This window comes from Ursus maritimus, unplaced genomic scaffold (assembly GCF_017311325.1).
Source record: "Ursus maritimus isolate PB19 unplaced genomic scaffold, ASM1731132v1 scaffold_20, whole genome shotgun sequence".
Classification (NCBI taxonomy): Eukaryota; Metazoa; Chordata; class Mammalia; order Carnivora; family Ursidae; genus Ursus; species Ursus maritimus.
Genome location: NW_024424453.1, coordinates 35,474,048 through 35,495,119, shown reverse-complemented (window position 1 = coordinate 35,495,119; position 21,072 = coordinate 35,474,048). Strand labels below are relative to the sequence as shown.

Here is a 21,072-nt window from a genome sequence, read left to right as displayed (position 1 = left end):
CTGGATAATTGATACTCTAAGATATACAAATTCTCAGAAGTCCCTCAGAGGGGGCTACCTTAAGTTAATAATGATTAGGAAGATTGTATAGAATGTACTGAGTGGCGATCCTGCCCATCTGTGGGGTCCAGATTGGAACACAGAAGCTGCACCCTGTCAAATCCCGTTTACATCTCATCTTTGCTATACAGTTGATGGGAGATCTGGAAGCACAAGAAGAGATCTTTTGGCGCAGCTGATTTAAATGTCATTTCAGTTATTTGCCCTGAGTTCTAAACGTGTCATGTGAAGCCTTATAATGACCAATCTTTTATTAATTCCCCTGCAAATAATGGTCATTGTTGGGATTACAGGGTCTTTCAGTCACAGTTTTGCAGCAGCCATCTTGTGTCAGGCTCTGTCCTGGTTGCTGTGTGGGGAATATAAATTGACTGAAAGATTGGCTGTCTTGGAACACCTTATACCCAAAGAGGCACACAGGTAATAGACAAGCCTAAAACTGGAATATGAAGTAGAGCTAAGAGCAAGGATTTTGGAACCAATGTAATTAAGTTTAAACCCTAGTTCAGCCACTTACCAGGAATGTGGCTTTGCATGTATTATCTAACTACTTTTATCCTCAGTTTTCTCAGCTATAAATGAAAATAACAGTAGTGACGACCTGATAGGATTATTGCTAGGACAAAATGAATTGATATACTGTAAAACTTTGAGTGTAGTGCCTGTTACCCTGTAAGTTTCCATAAAATATTAGCTATTTTTGTGTCTTTCTGGTTTAGACTCCTCATTCAACCTTGTCTCAATATCCTCATCAATAAAATAAGCCTGATATCATAAGCTCTGACAATGTAACAGGTTTATCAGGAAACTAAAAAAAAAGTAGTTACACGTTGAAGGGAAAACACAATGTATGTTTTTATTATAAGATTTGTTTTTCAAGTTCAAGTTAAGGAAAGGGTTAAATATGTGTTTATAAATGTCCAGGAAGGTCTGAGGAAGATCCAGCAACACTATGAAGTTCTGTCGAATGTGGTCTTTGGAATATGAAAGGAAGGACTGTGCTTCCTATTTGTGGTGGGAAATTTCATAGTTTCTCAGCCTCTGCTTTATTTGTGATAAAAGGATAATAAAGGATATATTATGGACTTGTTGGGAGTGTTAAAAGAGAGCACATATTTAATGTACCTGGCATATAGCAGATAGTCAATAAAAGTCACCATATGTTGATATGAAAAGAAGAGGGAGAGGTGAAACATGGAAGACCATGGAAAAAGGATATTGAACTCCAACATGGACACTCATTTACACAAATCCCAGTGACCCAACTCAAGTCTCCCCAGAGCAGCAGGCACCCCAGGTGCATGTAGTGGGGTATACTCCCAGTTCTGCTACTTTTCACTTTGCTTCACCTTATATCTAACTGCTGTCTCTTGCCCCAGCCCCAGAATTATGTTGAACCCCAGAGGTAGGTTAAGTAACTGGCCAGAATCAGTCCTCATGTAGGCAGAAGAGGGGATACAATTCTGTCTGGTGGTTCTAGAAGCTGAGTTTCTTTAGGTTTGAGAGTTGGGGCATAAATTACTTGGATATTTACGATCCAAGTTGTTTCTCACTCTTGACTAGACTGTCCCCTTCCATGCTTTTATGAACTACCAATTTTAATTTTGGTCACATCTGAGTAGAGTTCAAGTGACCTATGGAATTTTTTCCCTTAGTCTTACTTTTCTCCCCTTTCCCCATGATGAGGATCTTTTTTTTTTTTTAAAGATTTTATTTATTTATTTGACAGAGAGAGAGAGACAGTCAGCCAGAGAGGGAACACAAGCAGGGGGAGTGGGAGAGGAAGAAGCAGGCTCATAGCGGAGGAGACTGATGTGGGGCTCGATCCCATTACGCCGGGATCACGCCCTGAGCCGAAGGCAGACGCTTAACCGCTGTGCCACCCAGGCGCCCCCATGATGAGGATCTTAAACCAGAAAAGGTTTTGGAAGCCACCTGGTCCAATTCAACTCACTCTATATACGTTGCCTCCACACTGGGCTGGACCAATGGTCATCTAGCAAAGTTTTGATCACTGTTACCATTTCCTTCAAAATGCCAATTTTTCTGCCATGGGCCTAACTCTTAAAAAAAGAAGGATGTGTCCCTATCCATGGTTACTTTTTATTATTTGGTTTCTGTGCCCATGAGTTATATTGTAGTCTTCTGAAGCTTCATGAAGCAGGGAGGAGGAGGAAGAAAGAAGGATGCTCTGACCTAAGACAGATTGTTTTTCTATTTTTAAGAATTATGAGTGATTATGAACATCAATGGTAATTGAAAGGAAACAATAAATTAATAGCCAGAAGCATATTGATGGGTCAAGAGATTAATTTATTTAGTGGAAAGGTTAATTAATTGGATGTGTATGTGATAAAGACATCTCAAGGTGATATTTTAATTGACAGTCATATCATTGGTGAGGAGGGTAAGAGAGAAAAGTGTTATATTAGAGAATTTCAACTCAGTGTTTCTGATTTCACTCTCTCTGACTCTTCACTAATAAGGGTGAGAGAATGAGCTGTGGTTTCCTGAAGGTCCTTGAGGGGAGAAAGCAAGGACATTCCAGCTGCTCACAGATGCTCATTCACTGTGCCATTATCTTCCCTTTCCCTGCTGCTTATCAAAATTTGCAGTAAAAAAATAAATAAATAAAGATATGCTAGAGTCCTTCTACTATATGCATTAAAATGGACATATTGCACTTGTCATTAATTGTAGAAGAAAGACGTGGTCCCCATTAAAGGAATTTTAGGTGACGAAAGTAGAGGTATATGGACACAGGAGTCAATTTATAACATTCTTACAGAGAAGACAAACCCTGTTAAGAAGGTCATATGATAAAGATTTTTTAGAAAAAAATAATGAATCAATAGTGGCAGTGAAAAACATGGTTTTACCATATCATTTAAAAATATTATCAAAAAGAGCTTAATATTTTAAAAAGTAATCTTAATATATGTTATTTCACTTACTTCATAGGGAATGATATTATGTGAATAGCATTGTTTTGTGTCAGATTATTGCCTTTCACCTCAAAAATCCACCTGTTATTGTCCTGCTTCATTGCTATTACAGATGCTGGGCTGTGTCTTGTAAACATGTCCCTTGCTAGCAAGTGTGTTAGAAAGACACTGCAGAAGAGAGGGGATTCTGGTTTCTGTGTTCTGCTTCTTGGTTGGCTTCTGTGGAACATGATGACCAATAGTGAGCCGGACACGCAGTGAAGCTCACTTTTGGCTTGCCAATTCTGGCACCAGCCTTGGTCCACCTGTACCCAGCAGGGGTTTCTTGTTTGCCCTGCATGCACTTTCCTGCCCTCCAGCCTCAACCCAGTGACTGTGGACATTTCTGATCCAGGCAACCAGGTAAACCCCGCTGCCATTCAATGGGCTATGTCTACAACTCAAACAAAGTTTCTAGATTCTAGCTTTGGAGTCTCTTTTTCCAAATTTGTTCCTCTTGGGGACTCTCTTTCCACCATAGGGTATTCTTTAGCATTCTCTTTCATCTCTTCTTTAGAGGTAATCCTCCATAAATAATAATTCTTTATATCAAGTGTTTTCTGTTCTAATTACTGTGTGGTTTCCATCTTTGACTGGACCTGATACATACCTCAGGTAGCAGATGCTTCTGGTGATCTGCCCATCTCTGCTACACACACACCATTCCACTCCTTGCCCAAGGCATTCTTCTGCAAGCATCTGTGATTCTCTGATAAGGCTTTGTCTTTGCCTTTGCATGGGGCAAACCAGGCCTACTGAGGAGTTAACATCTCTGGGAGCAGCCCTCAGCCATTAACAGATGGGAGCTGGGGAATGAATACACCAGCTTCTTCCTCCTCAAGAGGGGCAACTCATGGTCATGTTCTACAATGTCTTCCAGAGCAACTTGGGGCTTTTGGGACTCAGTCGCCCATACTGATTATCTGTTCAATAACACATTTTTTATGGGCTTCCTTCCCCTCCTTGTCTCATTTCCCCATTCCCTCACCAGTGTTTCCTGAAGTCATCCCCAAAATAAATTATTTAACTACAATTTTTATCTCAGAATATGTTTCTAGGGGAACTCAAATTAATACATCCCATTTCAGAGATGAGGGAATGAAAAGGAGGAGAGTGTAATTGTCTTGTTTGAAGTTAAATAGTTGAGTACTAGAGTTAAAAACTTAGTTCATCTCAGCCCAAGTCATTTACATTTACTTCAGCAAATATCTGTATAAAGATCATTTTAACCATATATTAGATAAATTCAGACCTATTGGTCTAGTCTAAATACATAAATACTAGAATATAGGTGCCTCACATCTATAAATGTGATCAAAACAGCATACAGTTGCTCTTATGGCTTATATACACAGCTGGTTCTGTGTTGAAATATTAAGCCCTCATTTCTAAACTATCTGTAATTAAAACTAGGAAAAACATTAGACTGGTTTTTCTTGGGATGCATTGTCTGTACTCTTGGGGGAGAGGCTTCTCTCTCAGACCATGGTTCACTAATCTTATAATTTTGACTTCCTGTTGTAACCAACACCATTCTTTTACCAAGCTAGGTCTTATAAAACTGAGATGCACCAATGCCATCCTAAGAATAAAATTTTCACAAGGATGTCATTAGACTAAACTGTAGAAATAGAAAAGATAGCAATGTAAGGAGACTTTTCTAATTAGAAAGTGACATATTCATCTATTAGAATAGTTTTAAATATAGAGGGATATTTGAAATAGACAGAAAATGATGAGTCTCCTGGAAGAAGGTCAATATTGGTGTATCTTTTATTAAACATCTACTATATAATACTATTATATTCAAATTCCTTCCTGCTTATGACCTGCTTTATCCCATGCTGGTTCCTTTGCTCTGTAGACTAGAGCAATAGTAGTCTCAAACTTTAACAGGCATCAGAATTATGACAGGTGACAGGCCCACCCACAGTTTCTGACTCTGTAGGTCTGGGGTGGGACCTGAGAATTTGCATTTCTAACTAGTTCCTGATAATGCTGATGGTGCTGGTCAGGGCACCACATTTTGAGAGCCACTGTTCTAGAGCAGTGTTTTTTCAACCCTGGGTGCATACTGGAGTTACCTGGGGAGTTTTAAACATTACTGGTACTTGGGTCCCACTCAAACTAAATCAGAATCTGAGGCCAGGGCCAGGAATCTGGTTTATGAAAGCTTCCCTGATGATTCTAATGGGTGGCAAGTCAAACCAATGTCTATCCAAGTGTTTCTATAAAACTGTAATGCATATACCTGAGGATCTTGATATAATGCAGACTCTGATTTCGTAGCTCTGGGATGAGGTCTAAGATTTTACATTTTTAACAAGCTCCCAGATGAAGCTGCTGCTGCTCCAAGGACCATACTTTGAGAACCAAGGGTCAGAAATGCTGCTCTTTTCTGTGGATATGGTTTTTCTGTAAGTTAGCCAGAGGTATACTAAATGATTCAAGTCTAGGGCTCAAATATTTTTGGGTACTAGAAGCTGGAGATGACAATTTGATTTTGTTCTACAGGTCCTTGGACTAGAGCAGGGACTCTCATGACTCATTTTGGGCAATGGGTTACCATGGCAACTTTCAGAAATCTGCCTTTCAACCTGGGGGCTCCTGAACATCACTGCCAATCACAGCAGGGGACCCCAAAGACACCAGAGAGTGTTAGCATGTAGCTGCAGCCACTCAGAGGGCTCTGTGTTCCCTGAGAAATGGAGGTGAGTTTGAGGCCCTTCCTCAGCAGCAGTTAACATTGACCTCCATGCTGAGCTCAGAAATAATTCTCAGGACAAATAAACCAGAGTGGAGAATGAACTGCCAGCTGGAGTTCAGGAGCCTTAGTATTGGTAGAAAATTTACCACTGAAATTGAGAGTACCAAAGGGATAGAGTATTCACTCTTTACCCCAGGGGGGATTCTTAAATAAGCTATACTGGTTAGTATACTGGTTTCTTACAAAAAAAACAAAACAAACAAACAAAACAAAACAAAACAAAACAAAAAACCAGCATGGACTCTCTTTTAAGTTCACTTCCTCCCATTTTATTCTCTGTTGTACTCAAATATTTCACATATATACGTTCTATTTTTACCAAACCAACTGAAAAAACAAAGACAAAAGCACAACCCAAAACAGAGCCTTAAATTCAGTATTAAATTCCACCCCATTCCCAGCTTCTTATCTCCATGGGGGAAAAAACTAAGGCAGAAAGAAATAGTCTGCGGAGGCATAGTTTAGCCCATAGGAAGCGTTTTGTCCACCCAGCTATTTTTCCTAGAATATACATTTTATTTAATTCCCTTGAACAACAGGTGCAGATGTGCTGGTCTCTACTTCACTGGGCTGTCCTGTCTTTTGTGAGCTCTTTATTCGGGGCTCTGTTGAATTTTACAACCTAAGGAACAGATTCTTTCAGGACACAAGCTGCAGGGAGTGACATTTAGCTTATTCCCTCTGGTGGGACCTACTCTCTCTATGGGATAACGAGGGGAACCTTTGAAGGTTCCGTGTGAAGTGGCAGACATTTCCTCATCTCTGCTTCCAGTTAGAGGAGCTATGGGCAACAGGGCAAGGCCCCTTACCACAGGGTACTTTCTGAGGCTTTTGGCTGACAGTGCTCAGGTCTTCTGTGTCCCAGGGTAGTGGGCGTGACACACACACACAGACACACACGCGTGTGTGTCTGTGTGTGTGTGATTTCTGAGGCAACAGCAAATTTCTGTAGAGAAACTTTATTGGAAAAAAAAAAGACACATGTTTATGAAACATGTTCATGTTAGTGGATAAATTTCCTGGATCTTTCTGTAATTGTAAAGAGTTTAAAATAAGGTTTTGATTACTAAAATTTGGATAGAGAACAGAAGCCACACAGGTTGGGGGTAAGAAGGCTAGGAGCAAAGATGGCGTATTTTTTCCCTGGTGCTTCCCCCATAAGTTTTTTTAAAGATGAATGTTGACTTGATTGATAATACTGTAAGGAATAGATGGCAGGTGATGTCGTGTAAGAGCTAGATTGAGGTCTCTGTAGAGAAAATATCAAAGGGGGCTCACTTTTTAGAAGTTAGCCTGGGACTCTTAGGGGAGGGGAAGAAGGAGGGAGAAGGAGAGAGAAGGGAGAGGGAGAGAGGGAATGGAGATGTCAGGGGAGGGGAGAATGGAGAAAAAGGGAGAGCTAGGGAGGAAGCTGGGGAAGAAGAGGTGGGATAAGGAGGGGTGGAGGAATGAGGAAGGGAAGGGGGAGGGAGATGGGAGGAAGCAGAGGAAGTAGGAGAGCCAAGGGAGACCAACTGACATTTGCTTAGCATTCACTATATGTCAGGCAGTGTGCTTTCACACAAATTACTTCATTGACTCTTCACAAAGACTCTGCAAGTTAGATATATTTTAATATTTGATTTTTAGATGAAGAAACAGGGGCTCATAAGTGTTAAATAACTTGTCTAAGGTCACAGAGTAAGGAAAAATGGTTGGAGGCGAGCACTCATTTGTGTCCCTCCAGAACTCCTGCCCCTTTCTCGACGTAGTATTTATTTGGAGTGTGTGCCTTTGGATAAACTGAAAGAAGTAGGCAAAGGAAAAGCTGTTGGGAACAGTCTTTTGTTGCAACTGCACAGATTCTGAAGCTCTGTTTTCAGTGGTGATGGTGGTCTAAGGGGAGACGACCTTTGGAGCGTTACAGAAGTCTACAGTAAAGGTGATGTCTTATAAAGGCGACCTTACACCTCATGAGAAGCAGTAGCCATGGCAAGAACTATTTGGAGCATGCTGTGTTCATTGCTCTGGACAAAATCATAATCTTAACATGAGCAGTTCCATTTCACACAGGGGTCATCCATAATAACTGTCATTCTCTAACCAAGTAGTTGGCTTGCTTCACATCCAAATAGGATTCCTCCCTATCCAGGAAGAACTGACCAGTTTAGAAGGCTTCAAAAGGCATTTTCACTTTTTTCTTCCTACTAGAAAATTCAAATGAAACAGGAGAACAAAGACCTACTACAAAGCAAGAGGTACCAGTACACGGCACATAGTAGGTACTCAGCCATTACTAGCTGAAGTAATGAATGAATGTTCAAAGCGCTGTTGAAGAAAGTGATCAATTATTTTCATGAAAAAAATGTCATTGATGTATTAGGAATGCTATGGAAATAGTATTGTACATAACAGTCAATTTCAGTTCGTTTGATTCTAGTTGGTCTGCCTCCCACAGAACCACCTCCTCATTATCCAAGGGACGATTACACGGCTTAGGGTAATATTTCTGGAGTTTGATCCCTGAAACATCTATATCAGAATCACTTGGGACTCAGCCCATATCTTAGGGATCAGGTCCCTAAAGTCTCTATTTTATTAAGTTTCCCTGGAAATAGGTCATTCGAACGAAAGTTTGAAACTACTATTGTGGGGGTTGCCTAGGTCTCTCTTACACAAATATAGACTCAGGCCTATCTTTAACAGGATGTAGACGCTAGTCCACCTAGCTGTAAATTAGCTAGGACTCAGTCTTGTACTACTACAGATTCCAGACCAACATTTCCCAATATTTAGTGTATATAAGTCACCCAGGAAGTTCACTAAGTGGGAGATTTCCAGGCCCACCCAAAGGCACTCGGTCGAAGCTAGATCCAAAGTTTAAACAGGTACCCCATGTGATTCTGACGCACATACGCTGCTAACCTCACACCCAATGCAGAACCCTTCTGGAAAACAATATTTCTGTCGCATTTGTATGCAACCTCTGAAAGGACACTTTATTAGTGATTTTACCACCTCTCAAGGCAATAAACTCCATTCGTAAGTGGCTTTCATTGCCAGAAATTTCTTACGTTGAATTAAAATAACGTCCTGTTAATCCGTCTGGTTCTCTTAATTAGAGCTACAAAGAAGACTTTAGTGCCCAATATTGTTTTTAAGAAAATATGCTTGCCCAAGAAAATAAGTGCTTTTCTTTCCTCTGGATCCCTGTTTTGGCCTCTTCAGCAGAGTGGGTAGGTGAGGAAAATGTAGAGATCCAAATATGCATCCCTGATAAGAAGACAAGGGCTTCTGCTACTTACATTACAATAATGTTTAGAAAACCAAACATCTAGAAAAACTTGGAATTCTCATTTCCTGGAATAATATCACAGCACACATAAACAAACAAAGCAAAGCATGTCATTCTGAGCTGCCCAGGATGTGGGGCAGTTCTGTTGATCAGAATGATGAGGAGGGAAAAGGTGAATAAGGAGCAGGTTGGGACTGATTCAGATGAGGCAGTTGCCCTCCTCTAAGAAATCAATGGCAGCCCTCCCTCATTGCAGATGCTCATTCATTTTTGTCCAGCTGCAGACCTTTGAGGGAGGCATCTGATTCTTACGCCAACTAAAGTCAGCCGTTACGAGTAGATAGAGAGAAGGGGGCACTGGCTGGAAAAACATGGGCATGTTTCCAGGCATTTTGCTGGGGCTTGCTCAAATCCTCACAGTTTAACTAATTTGTCCTATGTGTATGCTTCCTTTAAAAAAAAAAACAAAACTAAATATTTTATTTTATTCTGTCACAGATTTCAAAAGGAAGTAATTACTAGTAAAGTTTTAAAAGACAACAAGAATGGATTTGGACATGAAGGGAGGGGTACCCAGAGTGGCCATGGGGATTTTGGATTTATCATTTAAAACAATGTGACTGGACAAGTTAAAAAAAGTTTGTGGCTCAATTATTCATTTACCAAATGAGGATAATAGTCACTTTTAGCATTGTTTGACAATTATATGAGGAAATACAACATGTGTTAATTTCTAAACATCTGTTGGTTCATAGTCACTACTCAAAAAACAGAATGTCAGTCAAGATTGTTAGCATCAGTAATAGTTGTGCTAGTTTGCCAGAATATTCACACACTAACACCAATTAGTTCTTTTTGAATGGTACTAAAAATGTTTATATAGGTCAGGATGAGCAAAAGGGAGAATGTGTACAAACATAAATACACTACATCTAGAAAGTTGCCTTTGCCTCAATTTTCCCATTCACTTAGGTAAGGAGAGATTGAATTTTGGAGGTGGAGAAGTAGACGCATTGTCTTGAGTAACATGCCTGATAAACAGGTGCTGTTTCCTTTTTTCTTACGGATTTCTTTCTGTTGCTCTAGCCAATTTTAGGTACAAGATTCACACATCAGAGGTTTTGGTTTGCTTAGATGTTTTTAATGATACAATTCTCAGACTGTTTATTCTTTCTGATGCAAAATAAGAACAGGGGGACGAGGATGTAAATGTGATGTTTTCTAAGAATGTCTGGGATGATTTGGCCCTAAATGTTCTTAAATACCAAATAAAAATTGAGTGAAGGTGTTTAAATCATTGCCACGCCAGCATCTGAATTTATATGTTGGCTGAGATGCAGGGAACATTATAGGTTCTAGACCATCTCCGGCATCCAAGCTATGTAATCTCTGGGACTTTTTATCTCTTTGCAAACTGAGAATGAAAACACCTGCGCCTCATAACTTCCAGCATTGTTGAGAGCGTTACAGAAAAAAAAAATGAAAACGCTGATCCAGGGTAAGCTGGCTTCACTCTCACAAGTCATTGCTCAGAAGTCTTGGCTCCATTTTGGAATTTGCACTGGTCTACAACCTCTCCTGCAAGAAGAGCACAGAGGAAGGATACAGCCAAGTTTCTCTCCCTCATTTTGAGGTTAAAATGGCTTAAAGTAGTTGTGCTCTCATATCCTACAGACCAGGTTTGGGGCTCCTGAACAACAAAGTGGGATGCCTGGAGGAGACATTTATGCTAGCGCAGTGGGGGCAGCCTTCATTCAGGTGTTTGGCATGAATCAGCAGAGCCCAAGTAGGTGCCCCCCCCCCACCGTGCCAGAGCCCACATATTTGACACTCCGTCCGTGTTTTTATTTCATTAATAAAATATGACCTCACTGTTCTTTTGTAATCCAGAAGTGTGAGGATACATTTGTTGCAAACTGCATGCAGATAAAAGGGGGATTCCTTTTGAAACTACATCCTCTTAATAATAAATAACTTTTGATCTACTATACATAACAGTAGTGCATTTCTTGTTAAAACGGCAAGCTTTTTCTTTTTTACCAAAATGAAAAGAAAACATTCATTTCTTTATAAATATTTTAAATAGTTTAAATACATATTTCATACCAAGGATATAAAAATAGCCTCTCTTTTTTTTTTCGATAAATAAAGACATGTTCATTTACATGGCAAATAACGTGCAATAGCTAACCACTGGCCACCAGCTCTATTTGACTGATTGTCTAGGAGATGACATGCAGTGATAATTGTCCCTTTGCCTTCACAAAAAGAAAAATAGATCAGCAGGAGCTGTGCACTCCCGAGGCCAACAGTGCTATGGATATTGTTCAGGAATGACAAACAGGCACTCAGGAAAAACCTTTGCTGCACTTCACAAAAGTCACCTAGGACAAAACGAATCCACAATTTCTTTGTCTGGGACTTCTAGCTGCTCAGACCCTCAGGGTCTTTGGACTTTTAAAAAGTCTGTCAAACAGACCAGTAAGTGAATACCTGTATAGGAAACTGTTTCTGCTATGTTTCTAAGGATCTAGCAAGTGTTTGCTACAGTACGGACGTGGTTCTGCCTTTGGCTGGCTCCTCACGTGCTCTCCTGCAGGACTCCCAGCTTTGCCCAGTCTTCACAACTGCCCAAGGCAAAAAAGGCAAACTAAAGCTGTCATGCAATGGTGGGTTTGAAACTGGCAGCTGCTGCACGTGCGCAAATATCATACATTTATGGCTTTATTATCTTTCATTTCTGCTGTGCTTGTGACAATTTCCAGTGGAAAGTTCTCCAAGGGTTCCGTAGAGATTGATGCCGCTACTTCCCTGTCCCAAGATCCTGGCAAGTTTTCCAGACTGAAGGAACTTGTGGCTCCCTGGCTGAAGCTGCCCTCCTCTGATCTGCTTGGGAGAACCAGGTGCAAGGATGTTTCCGAGGAGGAGCAGGCAGAGGACGAGAGAGTCGCCGAAATGGACTGCAGAGGTGTCAGTGTAGAATCCGAACGCGGAGAGATGCACCTTAAAAATTGCAGTTGACCTTCTTGGACAACCTGGTAGTGGGCAGGTGAATAATCAAGGTTTGGAGAATAAAGTTCACTGTCTGCTGGATGTGGCTCATGGGCTCCAGTTCGCTGGGGGCTGCTCCCCACAGAGGAGGGATCCACACTCCAAATGTCTGAGGTGACATTACCATGACAGAGTTGTGCTTGAGTATAAGCAGCGCCACCTGCTTGCAAGTGTAGGCAGGGCTGGTGCGTACTCCAGGTCATCCTGGTCTGTAAGCTGTCCCTGGAGGGACACACAGATGTGGAGTGCAGAGAGCAGAACCGCGATGGCTGCTGGGGTGACAGAATGTTTTCTAGAAGTTGCATCACATTCCTCATGTCTTTACCTAACTGAGAGACCTCCTGAGTCAATGTCGTTACCTGTGTGGATAAAGCAAAGCAGAAGGCAATAGTCAGAGTGCATGGTAATGATTTCAGAGCAGTGAGGCTGGGAAATGAGATTTCCCAGCAAGAAGGTCTGAAAAGCTGTTCCACCTCTGACTCCAGCCGAATCCAAGGGGTGACTGGAGAAGTTGGGCCCCTGATCTAAAGCCATCCTTATTCTGAGGGAACCTAGACAGACATTCATAGTCTGGCATTCTTAATCAGTGACTCGGGGTTCTTGAACAAAATTAAGAGACATGGGCCAATTATCTGTGGTATCTCTTAAATGCAGGCAGTATCTTTTACTTCCTCTGAGTTAGTGGGTCACACAGTGGTGCACACAAATCATCCTGGACACCACAAAAACCAGTTTGGAGTGGTGGGTATTGTATGTAAAGCGCTCAGCACACCATCTGTCCAGAGTAGATAACCAATGATAGCTCTCACTGCTGTCACTTCTGGTCGAGATCCATGTTTATTGTAGGTTCAGGGGCAAACTGGCCTTCAGTGATGATGAAGGCCGTGAACAAGAACCCACACCAGGTTTGCGAGAGAAGGAGTCTGCAGAAAGAGGGAAAACAGCAAAATAAGAGAAATCTGGTGGGCAGCTAGGTACAGATCAGCCCAGTGGGGAGCTTGGGGGTGTTGCAGGTGAAAAGTGAAGCAGGAACCTAGTGGAATTATAAATTGTGTCGTATGTTCTTTACTCACTTTTCTAGGCAAGACATCAAGCTTTTGTGAGATTTTCCAAGTAGACACAACTTTCAAACACCCAAGAACCACTGAAGAGTCTTCATTATTCATTTTACACTTAGAACCAATAATAAAATTCGCCAGAGGATTTGTTTTCTTACCAACCACATCACTTTTTTTAAACCATGGAAAACCACCAGAAGATTGAATCTAGCATTTCTGGAGTGTTTACATTCTTCAAAGTGAGGAAACCCTGTATTTCAGAAAGCAGGAACAAACGTGTATCTTCTAATCTTTGGTGAGATTTGTTAACGCTAACACGATGTTGTAATACTTTGCCTTCAATTGCTATAAGGCTGTATTTTATAAAGGACCTTCTATGACTTGAGTATACTATCATGAGTTGTAAAACTCCAATATAAGCAGCTGAACCCATTGACTATCCTCAAAAAACAAAACAAAACAAAAGGCAAGTTCAACTTCAGTGATGCCAGATCCAATATTGCTGTTTTGGGCATACTTTTTTCAACATTGACATATACATTCCTAATTCCTCCAGCAGCTTAATTCATTCCACTTCCTGCAAATGCGTTCTGAAACTAATTCTCCCTGGCAGGCCCATCGGGAGGTAGTGCCGCTTGAAACAGACATTTAAAAAAGGCCAGAAGGAGGTTTTTCCATGGTTCAGGCAACCAACTGGTAACACCTGCCTTGAAATTGCCAGGCCAAAAGTATTTCTGCCTTGCTGCTAGCATGGAACTCGAGGGACTCAATCGAATGCTTGTCCAGGCTTTTCAGCAGATCTGAAACTTCTGGAGATAAAAAGATACCTCCGAGCCTCACATTTAAGAAGCAAAACAGTGAATCTGAGAAAGATGCTACGTGTTTTGAAATTTTCACTGCAGGTTGTCTGATTTCATGACCTGCCAAGCCTCAAATTTAAAGTACATGGATCACACTAAAATCAGGATCTGGATCTTGGCACTGCAGACATACACCCATGGGCTCCATCTTGAAGTGATTAGCAATTCTATCAAAATTTCAGAAGAGAAGGCTGACACTAAATGAGATGTTTGAAGGGATATATTGACCATCCATTTCTGTGGACTAAGCTTCATTCCTGTATCAAATTGACCAGGGATACATTAGCTCCCAGTAAAATGCTTTCAATAGGACTTTTATTAGGAGTGGATAAAGACACAGTCTTTGAAGAACCACTTTGCATTTTAGGCACATCAATAATTATGTTATTCAATAAATGTTTGAGTAAGTTTATAGTACAGTATGCTTTAGGTACCTTTTTCTCTATTTGATCTATGAACAGTGCTAAGATAGGTAGGGATACATTATTATTTCCCCACCTGTAAAATGGGGACACTAAGGCTCAGAGGTTAAATGACATTTTTAAGGTCCCTTATTTCATGATGGACGGTCTTTGGCCTAGAATTCAGACCTTCTAAGTTTGATGCTCTTTCTCTTATATTATATTATCACATGGGAAAGGACATATTGCTTAATCATTGAGAGATTTTTGCTAATGTGGCCAGAATTTCTGAGGAGGCCAGATGATACAAAAAGGTAGCTTCATGTGTAAAATAGATCTGAAATGTTAATTCAACACCAAGTAAGTAAATACCATCATCTCTAAGTCAGAGACTGATTAAGCACAGCAAAATCTCCTCATATCAAATTATACAAATAAAACAACAAAAACTGTGCAGCAAGGGGAATTTGGAGCCAGACAATATGTCAACATACATATTTCTGATGAACTATTGTTTCTAGATTTCAAAATAAACAGGTGTTTTTCCACGGGCGAAATACCTTTTGATGGCCTCGTCGTCAACATCGAACTTTACCGTGTAACTTTAAGGTTATGAACTTTGAGTGGGAATCCAGAGTCTTGACTGGCTCCCGGAATGTAAACAAGCATTAACATTTCCAGAAAACAAAATCACTATATTAGCTTGAACTAAAAGCAGCAAAGAATCCAAGGAAATAGAGCTTTCTTTAGCTCTGAAGGGTAATGATCAATGTATATCAGGGAAGAATTCAGTCACTGTGTCACTGAGGACACACCCCTGCACCTTATTAAAGTTACATGAGGAAATTAATCCCTGCTGGGTAAGGGATCTCTCCCTTCACAAGGACAAAAGCAACTGTCACAAGGAAAGATGGCATCTCCTGGAGGTGGATATTCTGGTGACACTGAAGGTGACAACATCCTGGCACAGAAAGTGCGGTAAGATTCACTGCACTTTTGCTTACTGCTTTCTGCTGGCCTTGCTAACAAAATTCATTCTAAAACAGGGAAGACCTTTTTCTTAATCAAATGTGGAAAGCAAAGAATGCAGTCTCTACTTTCCAAGGGTGGTGAGACTTAATGCTTTTTTATAGCATGCTAAGAAGATGTGCATTTGCTAAAAAATGAGATGGGGCTCATTTTTCCTTCCTTCCTTCCTTCCTTCCTTCCTTCCTTCCTTCCTTCCTTCCTTCCTTCCTTCTTTCCTTTTTGACCCTGAGATCAAGACCTGAGCTGAGATCAAGAGTCAGACACTTAACCAACTGAGCCACCCAGGCCTCTCCCCATCACATTTTTTTAGTGGAGCCTATTTACTGACTCCCATAACTCATGACTATATTCTGAGTACCAAGTGACATACTTAAGTTACTCAGAGTTGTTTCATCAGTTGAAATTTGGTAAACCTTTTTGTACCCTGGTTGCTACCTTAGCTGGCTATTTTAGGTGTGGCCTTCTGATTACTTCTACTTATAAAGATAAAATAGATAAACCATAACTTAATACACATTTTTCTCTTCCTTGTGTATTAAGTCATATTTCCTTTATCCGCTTTTCCCTCTCCTTCCTCTTCCTTCTCCTAATTCTCCTGTGAATAAGAACCCATCGGTCTGGGATTTAAAACTGTTGGCCAACCCAGTTCACCATCACCATCTGCAGAGCCAATTGTTCACATCCAAGATTTCTCTATCCTTTCCAAAGTCCCAACTGCTAGAAAGAAGTGTTGAAAACACCATCTGTGCTTCCAAGCGGTTCAGTTTTCTATCCAAAACTTCGGAGCGTCTAAAGATCCTTCCCTCCTCTGTTGTTCCAGTAAAATGTATTTTACCACACAAATTATTAGGTGTTTAGCAGGTTTTGGGGCAGTGTATTTGGTCTTGTTGAGTAGCACCTTCTGTCATGAATAGAAACACCCATGCGACAACAGACTGGTCAATTACCCATGATAATCCATACAGTGGTCTAAGAAGGAAGTCACTAATTGCCACAATTTTTCTATTTTGGCTATATCCAGGTTTTCTCAGAACTTCTGTTGGCTTAGAAATAGTCATTGTTGCCTACATTTCCAGAGGATCCTGGTTTTTTCCTCTTAGGTTTAATTTGCTTCACTGATGTGATGCTACTTCTCACCCTCCTCTCAATCATATGCCCACAGACGCTTTGTTGTGAGGATTAAATAATATAATGGATGTTAAAGTTTGGTCCCCATGCAACTGATCCCAGTACCTGCATTTGATAATGCAACACAGCTTAATTGAAAACTTTTTCATGGTCGGGAATACTGACCCAGGAAACATTTAGCCCAAAGAAAATAAAAGCCTGTTATCTATGTAACTCCTCTTCAGCTTCAGCATGGAGAGACAACCCATGCTGTCAACGCTTTTACATAATTATTTTGGAACAAACAGAGTCTCCAAGTTTTAGCGTCACCTTGCATAGATCTTTGCAGTAACAAATAGTAACAGCAATAACCAGAGCTTTGAGAAATGTTACTTTCCTGTATTTCCATTCTAAGGTTGGAGTAATTGCAGTCAGATGGATTGAGAAATCTCTATAAAGGATGTGTGAGCCAAAATATAACAATGTGCAGCTTGGTGTTGATCACAATTGAATAAGGAGGACCAATGTGGGGTCTGATGAGGGCAGGGATGACTAGTCTTAATTGTTCTTTATAATAGCTGTAGTCCCTGCATAAATCCTGCCATTTATAAATCTTTGTTGATACATGAGTAATTTAATGAATAATAAGTTGCATGGTTATTTTCTTAATATGAGTTTCTGGTATTTTCATATTCACTTAAATAACTTCCACCAATCTCCCATAAATAGCACTGCAAGACACAGAAGTAAATATCACTGTACCTCTAGCAGGTAAGAACGTATTGTATGATCTCAGTGTCTCATGGACGTCCCCATCACTTCAAAGGGGAGATTTTAAAACCATTGTGTTATTACATAGTTGAAAAAAATCCATTTGTGGTGTTGGTGCCCTAATTGTCCCAATAAGACTGTGCACTGCCAGTTTTTACATTTAGATTGTGTGCCTTTTGGTGAAACACAGATTTGCTGTTCTGGTGTGTCTTTGCATTGTGCCTTTTGGGAACAGGAGTGTGAGTTTCATAAGGAAGACCAAAACATGTCTTTGACAATACCTTTTATTTCACATCGAAGTAGCCAACTTTTGCCTTCTATTATTCATGTTTTACATTTTTCAGTCTTGGCTATTGGCATGGTATGATTCGTGGCCTCTTAGTATAACTGGAACTTCAATTGATAGAAAAAAATGCCATTTCAATTTTTGTGCATTCAGTGAGCAGATGGGGAATGCATCTGTTGATATAATCTTCTTAGCTTGAAGAGTTCTTGACCCGTCACTCAATTTTTGCCAAACATGTACACATTTTCCTGCTAGACACAATTTTCCTAAATTCCGGGTACTAATTACACCAATCCTCTCCCCCCTGCCATGAACACATATACATTTTTACAAGCTCTGATTCAGGTAATTAAATGGTCTTTCATTTAATCTTTTGTTACGTTGCATATTTATCATGGGATTCAGACAAGTTCAATCAAACTCCATAAGCAGGCAAAACAAAAAGGACGATCGGCATAATTTCATCCTTGTGTCTTTTGCTTCACAACACGTTCAAAAACAAATGACAATCTTTTTATCTGTCAGCTAAAATAATAATCATACTCGGCACTTGCATAAATTTCATCCAAATGAGAATCTCAATCCCTTTACTTAAAGAAAGTTGTAAATCTTGTTCTACAGCTGGAGAGACTAGAATGTTGGGAGGTGAAGTGGCTTATGCGAGGTCACACAGGAATAGTACCAAGGGCTTTACTTTTGCAGGTGCATCTGATGCTTCTTAAATTACAATAAGAAGAATTACAAGTCTTGAGAGTGATTACTCCAATGGTTTCATTGAATTTCTGCAAACTCAGGCCTTCAGACAACTTTATTACTTTAACTGTATTACTATAATCCATTATTTATCAACCCTTTGATTGCTTTCCTCATCTATTTTCCTACTTCCTGTGACAAAGTTTAATTAGTATCCAAATTGCTGTCTGGCCAAGGGATCCTCACTGCTATTTATTTGGTGTTCACCAAATAAAAGTCTGTCTCATCTCTGAATACCAACTGTATAGACAGTGCTTATCAAGACAATGTATAGAGAAATCACCTGGGGATCTTGACACCATGTATATTCATATTCAGTAGGTATGGGGTGGAATTCTGCATTTCTAACAAGCTCCCAGTTGATGCCAGTGCTGCTAGTTTGTACTCTAAGGGGTCAGATCATGAGTTCCTATTATGGATCTACTCCCTTTGGTTAACTCCTCATGTACCTGTCTTTCAGTAAGAGCTGAGAATTTAGTCTAAACAGCTTTCCTCAATTCCTTTGGCAAGTCTGTAGTTGGAGTTTTCAATTTGTTCAGATCTTCTTCCATTTCTTTCAACGATATTTTGTCTTTATTTGTGTACAAGTCTTGTACCTCCTCAGTTAAGTTTATTCCTAAGTATTTTATTCTTTTTGATGCTACTGTAAATGGGATTGTTTTTCTTAATTTCTCTTGCCGATAGTTCATTAACAGTGTATAGAAATACAACTGATTTTTGTATATTGACTTTGTATCCTGCAACTTTACCGAATTCATTAGTTCCAACAGATTTTGGTGGAATCTTGAGGGTTTAAGGTCTTCGTGATTGTTGAAGCTGTTGTCTTTGTTCTTGGTGGCTCCCAGTAGTTGAGGGTGTCCTAAGATCTGTCAGTGTCCCAAAGTGAAGAATCATAGAGAGCATCTAGATGCAGGTGGATTAGGAGCTGGACCCTCAGGTAGCAGCTGGGCAAGTATGCAGTCCTATCTGCTCCAGGGAGAAACTAGGAGATGGGCATTTTTGCATGCTCCCTCTCTTCTGAACCTGGATATACAACCATAGAGATGTTCTTACACCCATTTTTTTTTCACTTTTTAAAATTTAAATTCAATTAATTGACATATAGTGTATTATTAGTTTCAGAGGCAGAGTTCAGTGATTCATCAGTTTTATATAATACCCAGTGCTCATTACATCATGTGCCCTCCTTAATGTCCATCTCCCCACTCTGCTCCTCTCCAGCAACCCTCAGTTTGTTTCCTATGATTAAGAGTCTCTTATGGTTTGTCTCTCTCTGATTCCGTCTTGTTTTATTTTTCCCTCCCTTCCCCTACTTGCCTCTGTTTTGTTTCTTAAATTCCACATACGAGTGAGATCATATGAAAATTGTCTTTTTCTGATTGACTTATTCCATTTAGCATAATACCCTCTAGTTCCATCCATGATGTTGCAAATGGCATGATTTCATTTTTTTTTTGGATGGCTGAGTAGTATTCCATTATATATATATATAGATAGATATATATACCACTTCTTTATTCATTCATCTCTCGATGGACATCTGGGCTCTTTCCATAGTTTAGCTATTGTGGGCATTGCTGCTGTAAACATTGGGCTGCACGTGCCCCTTTGGATCACTACATTTGTATCTTTGGGGTAAATAAATACCTAGTACTGCAATTGCTGGGTCATAGGGTAGCTCTATTTTTAACTTTTTGAGGAACCTCCATACTGTTTTCCAGAGTGGCTTCATCAGTTTGCATTCCCACCAGCAGTGTAAGAGGGTTCCCTTTTCTCTTCATCCTCGTCAACATCTGTCATTTTCTGACTTGTTAATTTTAGCCATTCTGACTGGTGTGAGGTGGTATCTCATTGTGGTTTTGATTTGTATTTCCCTGATGTCAAGTGATGTTCAGCATTTTTTCATGTGTCTGTTGGCCATTTGTGTCTTCTTTGGAGAAATGTATTGTTCATGTCTTCTGCCAATTTCTTAATTGGATTATTTGTTCTTTGGGTGTGGAGTTTGATGAGCTCTTTATAGATTTTGGTTACTAGCCCTTTATCTGATATATTCTTACATCCATTTAAAAATTACCTTTGTTTGCTATAATCCTGTAGGACTTGGCTTTCAGAGGTAGGTGTTTTGAGGGCCCTAGCTGAGGGCACTAAGTCCAAACTCTCCAATGCTGGGAGTTAGGGGTTCCCTCTTGATTGTATGGCACTTTATCTCAGGTGGTGTTTATGGTTTATGTGTCCCACCTTTCCTATCTCTCTCCATGTGGGGATTTTCTCATTTACCTGGTATGTCAGAGTCATTCAGCTTTTTAAAAAAATTATTTCTTGTTTTTATGTTTCTCTCAGAGGGAATTATTCTGTGTACAGATGTACATTCAGTGTGTCTGTAGGAGGAAGGAAATTCAGAAGCTTATTATGCTGTCATTTTGGGGCATTTGTTATCTATTTTATGTGTTTTAACCCATTGTATTTTTTTTAAAAAAATTATTTATTTATTTGCCAGAGAGAGAGAGTACAAGCAGGGGGAGTGGCAGGCAGAGGGAGAAACAGGCTGTCCACTGAGAAAGGAGACTGAGGTGTGACTCGATCCCAGGACCCTGGGATCATGACCTGAGCAGAAGGCAGATGCTTAACCGACTGAGCCACCCAGGCAACCTAACCCCACTGTATTTGTTAT

General features: G+C 40.2%; 1 protein-coding gene across 1 annotated transcript in view; it reads right to left on the bottom strand.

Moving 5' to 3' along the window:
• Window positions 1–11,793: 11,793 nt before the first annotated feature.
• Window positions 11,794–21,072, bottom strand: part of KCNH8 (potassium voltage-gated channel subfamily H member 8) — a 360,674-nt gene continuing 351,395 nt past the window's right edge. The window contains exon 16 of the mRNA XM_008709154.2: window positions 11,794–12,495. Within this exon, the coding sequence (XP_008707376.2) occupies window positions 11,794–12,495 (702 nt within the window). The remainder of the gene's footprint in view (window positions 12,496–21,072) is intronic.